The 13,555-nt window shown below is 52.2% G+C and overlaps 1 protein-coding gene across 6 annotated transcripts in view; it reads left to right on the top strand.

The window, feature by feature from the left end:
• The first annotated feature begins 1,908 nt into the window (after positions 1–1,908).
• Positions 1,909–13,555, top strand: part of CRTAC1 (cartilage acidic protein 1) — a 168,214-nt gene continuing 156,567 nt past the window's right edge. For 4 of the 6 annotated variants that reach the window (XM_054522754.2, XM_054522752.2, XM_054522751.2 and 1 more), the window contains exon 1: positions 1,938–2,081. In XM_054522754.2, the coding sequence (XP_054378729.1) occupies positions 2,058–2,081 (24 nt within the window). In that variant the 5' untranslated portion in view covers positions 1,938–2,057. Of the gene's footprint in view, positions 2,082–13,555 lie in introns of all 6 variants that reach the window. The other 2 variants (XM_024254100.3, XM_024254101.3) reach the window with 1 other exon arrangement.

The raw sequence follows: 13,555 nt of genomic DNA, 5'->3' as shown, positions 1-13,555 counted from the left end.
TTGCTGATAGAGGAAGATTCTTAATCAGGACCCTAGATTAAGTTTTAATGATCCATGAACCCTCCTAAAGTTGCATGTCAACATGTGTGTATGTGAGTGAGCATTTTTATAAACAACAGATCCATAACATTTATGAGATTCTTGAAAGGTTCTAAAGGGTCTGTGATTCCCAAAAGGAGGGTGATTATAAACTACTGTCCTAGACCCCTGAGGAAACAGGTTGACATTGGACAGAGCCCCAAGAGACTCAGGGTTCCTAATGATCTGAAAGTATACTCAAGGTGTGTGTGTGTGTGTGTGTAAATGTGTGTGTTTGTATATTTTTCTAGAAAAATGATTCAGTAATTTTTGCCAGATTTTCAAAGGGGCCCACAACCCTTAAAGGCTTGATGGGGGCTCAAAAAGCCAGAAAGTTTGTCTGTGCCTAGCTATTTCTTTTCAGAGGAAGATCACAGAGACCTGAAAACAGAGCCCAGAGTAGGTCCTGGTAGTTCTGCTCAAAATCTCTGGGTAATAGGGGCCAGGGGCTGGATGTGTGGCCCTCTATAAAAGAACACATTCAAATCATTCTAAGAGTCAAGGGCCCAGAAGCCAGACTAGTGGGTGATGGTCACAAAAGCGTCAACGGATGGGAAAACAGTCCTAGCTCCTTCCCTCTCCGATGGTGGATTCCCAAGTCTTTCTCTTCTGTAGCCCCTTTACCCTGCTTTCAGAAACCCAAAGACCTCACTCACAGAAGCTCAGAATTCATTCAATAAACACTGAGCGCCTACTATGTGCCAGGCTCTATTTTAGGCGTAAAATAAAGGATTTGCCTTCAGAGTGTGACCCACCAAGGCCAGCTTCCTGCCTGGACAGGGGTATTTTGAGCATTGCTGATCAAGTGTGTTTTTCTGGCGCTTAGCACCCCCATTCCCCTGGTCCAGAGAGGCAGAAGCCATCCCCCCCCCCCCACCACCACCACCACCAAGGCAGCGGGTTGGGGGCGAGGAGAGGCGGGCAGTACCTGTGATCAAAGCGGTGAGGCTAGTAGGACGCAGGCGGCAGGGGCGGGAGGGCCAGGCCCGACTCGGCCACTGCTGGAGTAGGGACTAGGTGGGACGGGGTGGGGGCACTGCTGGTGGGGACAGGGGGTGGGGTAGAAGCGGCGCTGCCCGCAGCCGCCTGGGCCTCTGCGCGCCTGATCTCGGAGCTGCGCTTGCCCGCTCCCCGCCTACGGGGGCCGTCGCGGAGCCCTGCTCTCCATACTGAGCAGTCCCCAGGAGGTGCTCGGACACGTCCCCAGTCTGGATAAAGATCGGCTCGGCGCTAGCTCCGTAGTCGAAATCTCGCCATCAGCGCGGCTCGCGCGGCCGCTTTGGCCCGGCCCGGCGACGCCAGATCGCTATCCTGGAGTGAAATGGGAAGGCAGTGCCGCCGCTCCCGCCACCACCCTCGGTCCTGCGCGCAGGGGTGGCCGCGGGGTCCTGGGGCTCGCCGCCCTCCGCTCCCCCTTCGCGTTCCTTCCCTGCGCTGCCTCCCGAGGGACCCCCGCTTCCCTCCGGCCTGGGGCCCCTAGCGCCCAGCCAGGCTAGGGAGCCTCTCCCCTCCTCGCCAGGCCTCGCTGCCGCCTGAAGGTTACGCGACGCAGTGGCGGGGCGCGGGAGGCGCCCGCCCTCGCCGCCGCCCACCCCAGTGCCCGCCGCGCCGCGCCGGGCCAGCCTGGCTGCCGGCTGCTGCCACCGCAATCCCGGCTCCTAAATCAGCGCCGGGAGGCGCTCCCTCCCCCCGCCCGGCTCTCCGGGCTCCCCGGGCCGCGATTGGCCGCGCCGGCGCCCCCCACCCCGGGCCCCCGGCTCCAGCTGCCCCGCCATTGGCTGCAGGCCTCCGCCAGCCTTTACATAAGACCGGGCGCGCTCGAGTGGAGTTGTATAAAGCGAGCGCGCGGCGTCGGGGCGGGAGGCTCGAGGCCAGCCCGGGACCGGGGCTGGGAGCTAGCAGGCGGCGGCGCCGGCGGCAGAGGCGGCAGCTAGCGCCCGCTTCCCACGCCCCTAGGCGGCGGGGCCGAGAGCGGGAGGATGGCTCCGAGCGCTGACCCCGGCGTGAGTATCTGCACCGGTGCCCCCCCACCCTAAGGAGGAGAAAGTTTCTCCAGCTCTGCGCGCCCCCCGGATCCGCCCGCGAGGGTGGCGGGGACGCCGCCCGGGAAGACGGGGATCGAGAAGGCGGCGGCTTCGCTCCTAACTTGCTGGGAGGCGCTGGACTCTATTGGCGCGCGGAGCCTCCCCCGCGGGCTGGGGGCGAGGCAGGGGCCGGGTTGGAGGTGGCGGAGAGGTGGGAGCCGAGGTGTGGGGGCGACAGCCCGCAGCTGGCAGAGAAGGTGTTGGGGGCGCGCTGGAGGTCAGCTGTCAGGGGAGGGGGCCTCTGGGGCCTGGAGGGGGCGGAGCGGGTGAGGAGGGATGTGCCGGGCTATCGGGAGAGTCTCCCAGTCAGCCAGGCTGAGACCCGGGCCGGGGAAGCCACTGGCCTCGGCCGAGTGCCTACGCTTCCAAGCTGGGGAAGAGTCCCGGGGACTGGCTCTTCCTCCCCTGGGAAGCCGAGTTCCCGGGCACAGCGCTGGGTGGCAGAGAGCTCCGGGAGCCAGCCCCGCGCGCGGCGTAGCTGCTAGACGCCTTATGCTGGACGAGGTGTGGTCTTCCCTTCTGGCTGCCTCAGGCAAGCCGGCTTCAGGCATTCCAGGGGAACCCTGAGTCCTCCTCGACCCCGTGGGGGCAGTTGGAGGCTTTGATGGGGCAGCCAGGCCGGGCTTGGGGGTATGCCCAGCAATGCAGCGCGCTTCTTTGCAGTACAGTAGTTGGGAGCTCTGGTTAGTCCCGCTTCTGCAGAAAGCAACTCAAGAATCCAAAGTCATCCCAGCCTGGATGGAAGCCTCCCAGAGTGGCGGGGAAATTCTCCTAGGGTTGAGAGCTGTGGGGGCTTCCTCCGGGAATGACTAATGAATATTGCTGCTGCTGCTGCTGCTGCCGCTGCTGCTGCTGCTGCTGCTGGTGGTGGGTGCACCCAGTGTGGCTTCTGCACACCCCAGGAGATGCTTCCGTTCTCCTGACAGGACACATTCTTGAGTCGCACTTGAGGTGTCTTCTGGGATGGGTGCAGGACTTCCCACGTGAAGCCAGGTGGAAAAGAAGGGAAGAGGGTCCCAGGACAGGGGACAGTTCTATAGTGTTTTCTTGAGTCAGGGGAGAACTCATGTGGGAAGAGATAAGCGATTGACGGAGATTTGGAACCCAGACGACTTGGGGCTGGAGATGTCCAAGACTGAATTAGAGCTCACTGAGAGTCACAGAGTACCTCACCCTCAGCCATGGGGGAGAGGTGGAGGCTGGAAAAGTGGGAACATGGTGGCTGTTCCAGCATGGTTCTTGAGAAAATGTTCTCTCTCTCTCTCTGACTTGGTTAAGAACATCCTTCTGGCAGTAGGTCCTAAAGTCAATTTAAGAGGTAATGAAGGGAGTTGAGGGTCTTGATGATGGCACAGAGGACCACAATTAGAACATTCCCATTTCCGGTGGGTACTAATGGACTCTGGAGAAGGTCGAAACGGTGTGTAGGGAGTCTGGGGAACCTGCTCTGTGGCTGCTCATTTGAGGCTGAATCCTTCTCCACCTTATCTCATCCTTGAATGTAGGTGGATGTTCAAACTCCTAGGGTACCTGCTTCAGCCTGGAGATATTTTATGGGGGCTATCAATCCATATCCCAACCCTCAGCTCCATCGTTGTCTGCTGCAGTCAACATTATTCTGCTGCATTTCCCAAGACCTTCTCTCCACTGGGGATTTGTGCAGCGAAATACCTGCTTGTTGCTCTTTCTTCCCTTCTCCATCTGGGCTGCACCTGGTGTTCTGAACCCTGGTGTTTATTCCTTGGCACCTTGATGTTTGGTTAAGACGTCCTATGGCTGCGCAGGGGTGCCCCTGTGAATGTGTGGACCAATGGCCTGTGTAATTCTAGGGAGTGCAATAGACTCATAAAAAGAATACCACCAACCAGGAAGGCAGTCCTATTAAACAGCTTGTGACAGCCTCTCATGCTCAAGCGCTCCCTTGCTTCTGTGCTGAGGCGGTGGAAGCCTAAAGGTGGAGCAGACTCCTTGGTGTCCAGTAGGGGGCGCCAAAGGTACCTAGCTCAGGACCACTGACTTTCTCACTTCTTGCCCTTCACTGGCTGTAGCAACTTAACGCTTTAAGGCAGCTCAGGCTACAGCCTTCAACCACCACCATCGTAATTGGAATCATTCTACCACATGCTTCCTGGACTTCAGGTGGTCCTGTGACCTCGGGTGCTATGGCAGGTGCAAGCACAACATTCCAAGGAGACAGAGCTGGTACACAGCCCCACCCTCTCTCGGGGATCACTCCTTCGTGTTTGGTGCCGCCGTGTTCGTTGAACTCTTTAAGGGTTCATGGAGTTCCAGAACATTAGAGCCAGAAGCAAGGAGCCTTGGAGAGCATCTCATCCAACCCCATCCCATCCCAACACTCACATGCACATTTAATTCACAGATGAGAAAACTGAAGCTGGATAAAGCCAAGGTCACATGGCTATCTGGTGGAAGACATGGAACTAGGCCCTAGGACTCCCAGTGCTCGATTCGGAGCTGTTTTCACTCCAGCGGCCTGCTTCCTCTTCACTATAAAGATGGACATACTTTCTCTATACAGGAGGCACTCGTAGTTATTGACTGACCAGGCTTTGGTAAATTAATACATCCCATACAGTTGGGGAGATTCTCTTTGAATCTGTTTTTCAGAGTGAGGAGGTGAGGAGAAAATACAGTTCTCGTCATGGACATACACAGGTCATAGAAATTCCTAATTATTCTTTCCCTCCCTCTACAATCTCATCTCATTATTCTAAGCGGTGTTTTAAGCAAAAGCCATGCAAGTCCAGGTTTCTGTCTGTGCATTTAGGAGTCAGAAGTGCCGAGTCCCTCACTGTGGTCTTGAAACCCAGGTCTGGAGCGCCAAGGAATGCTGGCGTGGGGTCTCTCTGTTTGCAGTCACATCACTGCTGGTGAGACCTCCCGGATTCAGATTCTAGATGGATTGGAGAGTTTCCAAAGAGTATTTACCTATTTCCCCCACCCTTGCTGCTCCTAGCTCAAGGTCAAAGTGCTAGGACATTCTATTTTTGCAAAATCCTTATGTTTGGACTTCTTAGGTGACCTGCAAGATACTACCATTTCCATTGCCCTTTCTTCTGTTCCGAGAACCTGGCTGTTGACATCTGAGCTGGGCTCTGGGAAACAGGTTTGCTGAGTGGCCTGTGGGCTGCCCCCTTTGTCCTTTTTTTTTTTTTTTTTTGAGACGGAGTCTTGCTCTGTCGCCCAGGCTGGAGTGCAGTGGCGCAATCTCGGCTCACTGCAAGCTCTGCCTCCCGGGTTCACACCATTCTCATGCCTCAGCCTCTCGAGTAGCTGGGACTACAGGCGCCTGCCACTACGCCCGGCTAACTTTTTGTATTTTTAGTAGAGACGGGGTTTCACCGTGGTCTCGATTTCCTGACCTCGTGATCCGCCCGCCTCGGCCTCCCAAAGTGCTGGGATTACCGGCGTGAGCCACCGCGCCCGCCCCCCTTTTGTTCTTGTCTCCCCACCTGGCTTCTTTGCTCACTGGATGGACTTCCTCTTGGTTCTCCTTGGAGCCTCAGCAGACTCGGCAGCCTACCCTCATAAGAAACCCACTGCTGCCAAGCCAGAATTCTGAGAGGCGGAATCCTCTTCTCTCCCTAAGGCTCACGAAAGGGATGCTTGTTGCCAGGGAAGATGCTTGAGTCCCCTCCTCTCCCTCATGCTCACGGAAGATGAAGTTGGAGCTTCATCTTCAGCGGGAGGAGGGAGGTGGCAGGATCACGTGGACCACCAGAGAGCAAAAGCCCCTCTCTTTAAACTGGAGTCTTAAGAGGCTGTGCTTGAGATCTCACCAGCTCCTAGCTTTACCTGGTGAAATAAGCCTTCATTCTCAAGACTTGGTCTGGTTCTGGATAAGACCAGAAGAATATACTTACATAAATTGTGGTTATAGTACAAGCTCTCTGGACTTTTGTTTGAATGCGGGAGTGGGTAGAGAGCTTGAGAAGTGGCATTAGACTATGAGAAACAGGAAATTGTCCAGTGGGGCTTTTATGAGCCCCACCAGATGGCTGACCCTTCCCCCTCTCGTTGTAATGGTAAGGACACAGGCTTAGAATCTGGTCTCCGCTTGCTGGCTTAGAGACCTTAAACAAACCACTTAACCTCTGCAAGCCTCAGTTTCCTTCTCTGCTAAATGATGAGGCTGACAACCATGTGATGACGGTAGGGGAGCGAAGCTGGAGGGAGACAGTCTTTAGTATTCCTCTGCCCTTGGTTAGAGGTAAAGAGGTATTCAGTTGGAAGGGGATATTATTGCTGAATCACTGGGAACCCCGGAGTCTTCTTTTTCCCAGTGAGTGAGCCTGAGTGCCCAGGTTTGCACATCAGCCTCTGCTCACAGCAACATCTGGGCTGATGGGCAAGGCCTTCTTGGCAGGGCTCCCTCCTTGCCTCTTTCCCCGCCCCACCTCAGGGTTTTAACTTTGGGGTTCTGCCATGCTTGGGGAAAAGAAATTTTACGGGTCCCAGGATAATTCTGAATGTGATGGAGGGCCCTGAGCTATTGATTCCTAAGGAAGGATCTTTCTGCTGGGAGAAGCCTTCCTCGGAGCCTAGTGATTTAAGAGTGCTGACAAATTCGTGCTCACCGAGCCTCCTGCAGGCTGCAGATACAGGCTTCCAGGCCAGCCTGGGCTCTGCTAGGGATTTCTAGAGAGCCTGGCTGGTTGCTTAGGGGACATAAACCTGTGAACTTTCCTTAGGAGAAAGTATGAAATCAATTGGTTCATTATCACACCAAACACACCCCGGACCACTTAGGGCATTTAAGAAATAAGAAGCAGCAAAGGACTATGAGGTTGTCTTTGAAAAGTGTGCAGAAAGGTGTGAAAGGGTTGGGGGAAAGGAAGGGAGAGGAAGACCTTTTTTCCCCTGAACCACTCATGATTTTGACTTTATCGAAATCCTTGAATGGTGACTAGAGGGGTTATTTTGTTCCCCCTCCCAGATATTTGGCAATGTCTGTAGACATTTTTTCTTGTTACAACTGGGGAATGGGATGCTACTAGTATCCACTAGGTAGAGGCCAGGGATGCTGCTGAACATCCTACAGTGCACAGAACACGCCTCACAACAAGGAATTATCTGGCCCAAAATATCATTAACACCAAGATTGAGAAACCCGGGATTGGAGCATTGCCGCACATGAATCACAACACGTTAGAGGTGGGAGGGATTTTAGAAGTACTCTCATCCAATTCTCCCATTTCACAGCTGAGAGCACTGAGATCCAGAGAGGAGAGGGAAGCAGCCAGGATCACACTGCAAGCAAGTGGCAGAGCTGGTCTGCAATTCAGATCTGCTCTCTCCTGAGACCGTTTTACCCAGATTCCCCCAGAGTTGTTGTGAAAATTAAATGTGAGCTGTGAAAACAAAAATAAATAGAAAATTATAGAGACTATATTAATATTTCTATTATTAAGAATTGGGAGTTTGGAAAGTTGTATTTCTGGCTATGCCACTGACTCATTGTGTAATATTGGACAAATCATTCTCCCACTCCCTGTGCCTCTCTGTGAGTGTGAGTGTGTGTGTGTGTGTGAGTGTGAGTGTGTGTGTCTGTGTGTGAGTGTGTGTGTGTGTGTGTGTGAGTGTGTGTGTGAGTGAGTGTGTGTGTCTGTGTGTGAGTGTGTGTGAGTGAGTGTGAGTGTGTGTGAGTGAGTGTGAGTGTGTGTCTGTGTGTGAGTGTGAGTGTGTGTGTCTGTGTGTGAGTGTGAGTGTGTGTGTGAGTGTGAGTGTGTGTGTCTGTGGTGGTGGTGGTGGAGAGGTGGTCTTAGCGCAAAAAAAAAAAGAAGTATATTATAATCATTCTCTTTAGAGAAAGGTCCAAAGATTTGCCCTTCAAAAACCCTAGACACTAAAAAAATAAAAATTTTCCTTGAAAGAAATCATGTTGACTTCATAAGAAGCAAAGCGTTTACTTCTTGGAAAAATTCCAGTACCCTGGCCCTGTAAGTTGGTTCCAGCCCAGGAAATCTGATCAACATCCGGAGGAGAAACTGATAGCTCCACAGATGACAAGAGGCTGGATATGTGCCCCCTTCCTCCAAAAAATGGTGATGGCGACTTCTCCTCCATCCTTTCCTGCTCAACCTCCCTGGCCCAGAAGTTCTACAAGGAACTTCAACGAGGGATGGGAAGGCGTGTCATTAATTAGTGAAACCTTGTTTATTTAACAGACATATTCTTAAAGAGCTCTTCCAAGGGACATTTTGACATATTACTTTAATTAGCTACGGAAGAATTGAGAGTGCAGAGAGTATAAAATGACCCTCTCTGTTGTTTCCAGTTACTCTTATCTTTGTTTGAACCCGACAAGTACAGTGACAAGGTCATGGGAATCACTGCTGAGCCCTGGGAGTGTCCTGGTGACCTGAGGAGGGACTGCAGGGACTGCTTTCTTTCCTTACATCAGCCTTCACCTACCTAGAGAGCAGCCACCTCGGTGGAGATTCCTGCTTTGGCATTCCAGCCCTCTATTGATGTAGACCTGTCTTAAAGGAAGCATCATGTTGTGCAAATTTTAACACAGCTCTTAGGAAGGGGAACAGGCCTGGGAGCTGGAAGTTCCCCCCAGAAGGGCAGAGGAGCTCTTGTAGGATTGGTGGGAACAGCCTTGGTTGGTGTTTTTCACATGAGGTCTGACCCTGATCTTGTCCTCCTTGTGCTCAGGATCGGAAGTAGGAAGTCACTTGAGGCTCCCCTGAGAGGACTGAGGTGACATCCCTCCCTTCCTACATGGGAGTGTCACTAGGTAGATTCTTGCCATGAATCTTCTACGTGTCCTGAGGCAGGTCCCTTAGCCTCTGGAGGTCAGTCCCTGTAATCAGAGGAGCTGGGTGGCAGGCTCTTTCCGTCACTGGCAGTCTCTTCCTTTAAGGGGTTGCACATTCCCTTTCACTCTGGTCTCTAAGAACAGGCTCTTTCTTAGAAATCATCATCATGCACCTCTCATCTGAGAAGCTGTGTATATCCAAAGAGGCTGTTTTCAGGTGGGGAAATAAGAGTCCTCAAGGACAAATGCTGCCTTGTAAACAGTATGAGGGAGACACCGTCATTTGTTCTCAGCCACAAATTCAGTGCCTAGCATGGCACTTGGCACGTGGAGGGGCTCAGTAGGTGCTCAGTGGGTGCACAAATGAGTAAGTGAATGTTGGTGGCCTTTCTGGGACAGAGGTGACCCTTGGTATTCGATTGGATCTCCAAACCCGCCTTCCATCTAGCTCCTTCCCAGAGCCGGCACAAGGACTATGTAAACCTCCGAAGGTCCCCTGATCAAGCAGCGCTTGAGGACTCCAGGCAAGGCCCACTCCATGAGATGGTGGCTGGCTCTGAGCCTGGAGCAAGGCTGAGTTTCTCTTCCTCTTTACCTCCCTTTGCTGTTTTCCCTCTCCTTCCCGCCCCCTTCCCACCTGGCTGCTGCAGGGAAGCGCAGTGCAGGTTTACTTTGCTTGAAGCTGATAAACTACATGGAAATTTGGACTTCCACTGGAGACAAACTAGGAAGTGAATCATAAAAATATATCTGGGAGGATCCTTTTAAATAGCAGGGTCCACGAATGCATTTTAAATTATTTAGAGAAAAAACTTGACACATAAACTATTAGGCCTGGAAAAGAACTTTGGAGGTCATCCAGTGCCCAACCCCACCCCTGGCCCCAGGATGTTCAAATCCTCTCTGTGATACTCTCACTCATTCTTCAGAAACACGGTCTATCCATCCTGCACACTGCTGCCTGAAGTCTAAAAACGCCCTTTCAAAAATGCAAGTCTGATGCTGTCTCTGCCCGACTTCAAAACTTCCCACATGGTGTGACTCCAGGCTCCTTACCATGGCATAGCAAGCTCTCCAGGCCCCAGCTGCTGCCCCACATAAGATTGCATCTCCACCCTTGTCCCCACCCTCCCCTCCTCTCTCTCCCTCCACCCCATATCCCAGACATTGCATTCCAGCAGCAGCAAATGCATTCACAGCATGTACCAAGCTGTCTCACATCCATATTGTTGATCCATAGGTCTCCACCATCTAGAATCCAATTCACTGTCTTCAGAGAGCCTTTTCTGCCTGCCCTTCCCACCACCTCCCTAGTTAATCCCTCCCTCCTATGGCCTGTGTCTAGGGTTTGTACCTGTTTCTTTTTTTCCTTTTATTTTTTCTTTCTTTGTTTCTTTTTTTTTTTTTTTTTTTTTTTATTTTTGAGAAGGAGTTTTGCTCTTGTTGCCCAGGCTGGAGTACAATGGCGTGATCTCAGCTCACCCCAACTTCTGCCTCCTAGGTTCAAGCAATACCCCTGCCTCAGCTTCCCAAGTAGCTGGGATTACAGGTGTGCACCACCACGCCCGGCTAATTTTGTATTTTTAGTAGAGTTGAGGTTTCTCCATGTTGGTCAGGCTGGTCTCAAACTCCCGACATCAGGTGATCTGCCCACCTCGGCCTCCCAAAGTGCTGGGATTACAGGTGTGAGCCACCATACCCGGCCTACTTTGTACCTGTTTCTACTCTGAGCTTATCCCACTGAATTGTGTCTCACCTCTGGTAGATTGTAAGCTCCTTGAGGTCAGGGACTATGACTTTTTCATCATTTCTAACCTGGCCCATAGGCATCTTCTCAATGTTTGAAGAATTAATGTGTATAGCATAGCATGCTAAGGAGTTCTGTGCTTAGGAAGCAGTATTTAAGGAGTCAAAGAACTCCCTCAGGGTCCCCTAGACAAATTAGTTACAGAAGCAAACCTATTCCTCAAAGTCTCATAGCCCAGAGCATTCCATTCAACACTGGGCAACTACTCCTGGAAGGGGAGCACCGAGCAGGCCTGGACTCCGTCACCTGAGATGCATTCATGCATCCCACAAACATTTATTATTGGTAGTAATAGTGTGATTATTGTTACTGTTACTACTACGTGTGGACTTTCTCTATGCCAAGCATTACGCTCAGCACTTAACATACATTCATCTCATTTCATTCTCACGGCAACCCGATAAACATTATTTCCCATTTTACAGAACGGGAAGTCTGAGCAGTTAATAGTACCTATTAAGAACCTGCTGTGACTTCTGCATAAGGCTAGGAGATTCCATTTGTCCTCTCACTTTCAGAAACACCATTTCATTAGCCCACTGGCCTCTGTGGCACTTCCTCACCTGGATCCCCTGAGGTTTTGTCTGCCTTTTTCTGGAGCAAGCCCAAGTCTCCTGTCTATGAGTGCTGCTGCAGGCAGTGTCTAGAGCTGTCTCCAGGTAGAGGGGAGGAAGAGGAATTCTTACATTTTCTTGGTGCTGGGGAAAATGCATGAAACATGGCACCTTCTGGTGGGTAGGGAGTTGTAGAGGTCTGGAGTTTGTCTCTTAGGCTGGCAATACAGAGGACAAGGGTGGGGGACAGAGTGGAGAAACAGAAGCATTAGAATGTATGCTAATGCCATACATTACCAAAACTTCATCTTGTTCTCAGCTGTTTTCCTAGTGCCCAGAGCAGTACCTGACATAGAGTAGGTGCACAAGAAATACTGAATGAATGAATGAATGAATGAGTGAATGAGTGAATGAGTGAATGAGTGAATGGTGGCCTCCAGTGTTCTCGCTCACTTGGGCCACAGTATTTGCCTCCTAACTGGCTTCTTTGCTTCCAGCCCAGCTTTCTCATGACCTTCTCCACACTGTACTGACACAGTATTCCTTCTAACACACCACTCCAGCCGTGGCATTCCCTGGCCCACTGGGCCTGTGTCACTCACAAGGCTTCCAAGGTCTTTTCCAGCCTCCTTTGCTGCACTCCTTCCCACCAGGTGTCCTGCCCCTGCCCCGAGTCTGCACTGCAGAGCCTCACTGCGCTACGCAAACCTGCACATCTCCCATGCACCTGCTCCCCTCAGCCTGGAACACTCTCTCCACCTTGTTCCTCTGGCCTGTTTGGCGTTGCCTCTTAGGCCTTCCCTAGCTTCCCCAGGCAGAGGTGGTTGCTCCTTTCACTGTGCTCCCATCTCACTTGGTTAAGACAAATTTGATGTCATGAGAGAAACTATTTAGTATGGTGTTGAAGAATTCTGGAGCTCATTTGCTTAGACACACATCCTGGATCCACCAGGTACTAGCTGTGTGACCTTGAGCTAGTTACTTACCCGCTCTGTGCCTTAGTTTTCTTATCTGTAAAATGGGGACAGTCGTAGTTCTTCTCTCACAGGCTTACTATGTGTATTAAGTGGGTTACTTATGTGAAGGGTTAGAGTAATGCCTGGCACATGGTCAGTGGTAGATATGTATTATTATTGTTACTATCCATTCCTCGTTTAGTACTTGCTATGCAAAATAGCAATTATGTTCCTCTCTGTGTGTCTGGTGTCCAGAGTCCATAGGAAGATCCACACGACCCACTCTGAGATTTAGGAAGGGAGCTCTGACAGCGTGTGGAAGTGGGAGGAGGGGAGAGGAGAGACAGAAGCAGTTAGCAGGTATTGCTGTTGTTCAGGTGAGTGAGAAAGGGGCAGATCCCCCACAGGAAGGGTGGAAAGACTGAGCAGCATTGAGAGAGATTTGTGAAGCAGAATTGACTCGGGGATCCAGTGGGTGTGAAGAATGAAGAGGCAGCAGAGATGCTGCCAGATTTCCAGCCTGAGTGACAGTGTTGGGGTTTGAATGGGCCCAGCGAATAGCATCCCACTCCCCGACTCAGATTCAGGGCCAACTAAGAGAAAGGACAAGAGAGGTGGGGCTCAGGCAGGTGGAGAGGGAAATGCCACCCTTATTCCAGAGGCAGCTGCCTGGCAGGCCAGGCTCCCGTGTGGGGTCCCTGGGGCTTGCTGACACCTTATCCCTGCCCACTGCAGGCTTCCCTGTGGGTGGGGGCAGGGCAGAGCTTGCCTGGCCAAGCTCCACATATGGCAGAGTGGCCCCTGCAGGGAGGCAGGTCCAGAAAGGGCTCTTTGATCCCAGTTCTTTCAAACTGACCAGTTCTTTCAAACTCCCTCCCTTGGGAGAAGGGAGCAGAGTAAAGAGGGAGGCCCAAAATGTCACTCTAGCTAAGGTTTCTCCATCTCATCACTGTTGACATTTTGGGCTGAATAATTGTGGGGGCTGTCCTGTGCATTGTAGATGTTCAGCAGCATCCTGTGCCTCTACCCACTAGATTCTAGAAGCACCTCTTCCCTGGTTGTGACAACCAAAAGTGTCCCCAGATGTTGCCAAATGTCCCCAGGGCCAGAGGGCAGCAAAATCGCCATGGTGGAGAACCACTGCTCTGGTCTGATGGACGGGCCTTTGGCTGGAAACATGCAGTGTGGGGAAATGGGTGCTGCCTCCCAGCTTATAAGCCAGGCGGCAGGGTCTGTAGATAGGGAAGGACAGGTTGGGTGAAGGCTGGGTCCTCCTGACCTTTGCAGAGTCA

This window comes from Pongo abelii, chromosome 8, assembly GCF_028885655.2.
Source record: "Pongo abelii isolate AG06213 chromosome 8, NHGRI_mPonAbe1-v2.0_pri, whole genome shotgun sequence".
NCBI classification, from domain to species: Eukaryota; Metazoa; Chordata; class Mammalia; order Primates; family Hominidae; genus Pongo; species Pongo abelii.
The sequence above is the reverse complement of the archived record's forward strand: the minus strand, read 5'-3'. Positions and strand labels throughout refer to the sequence as shown.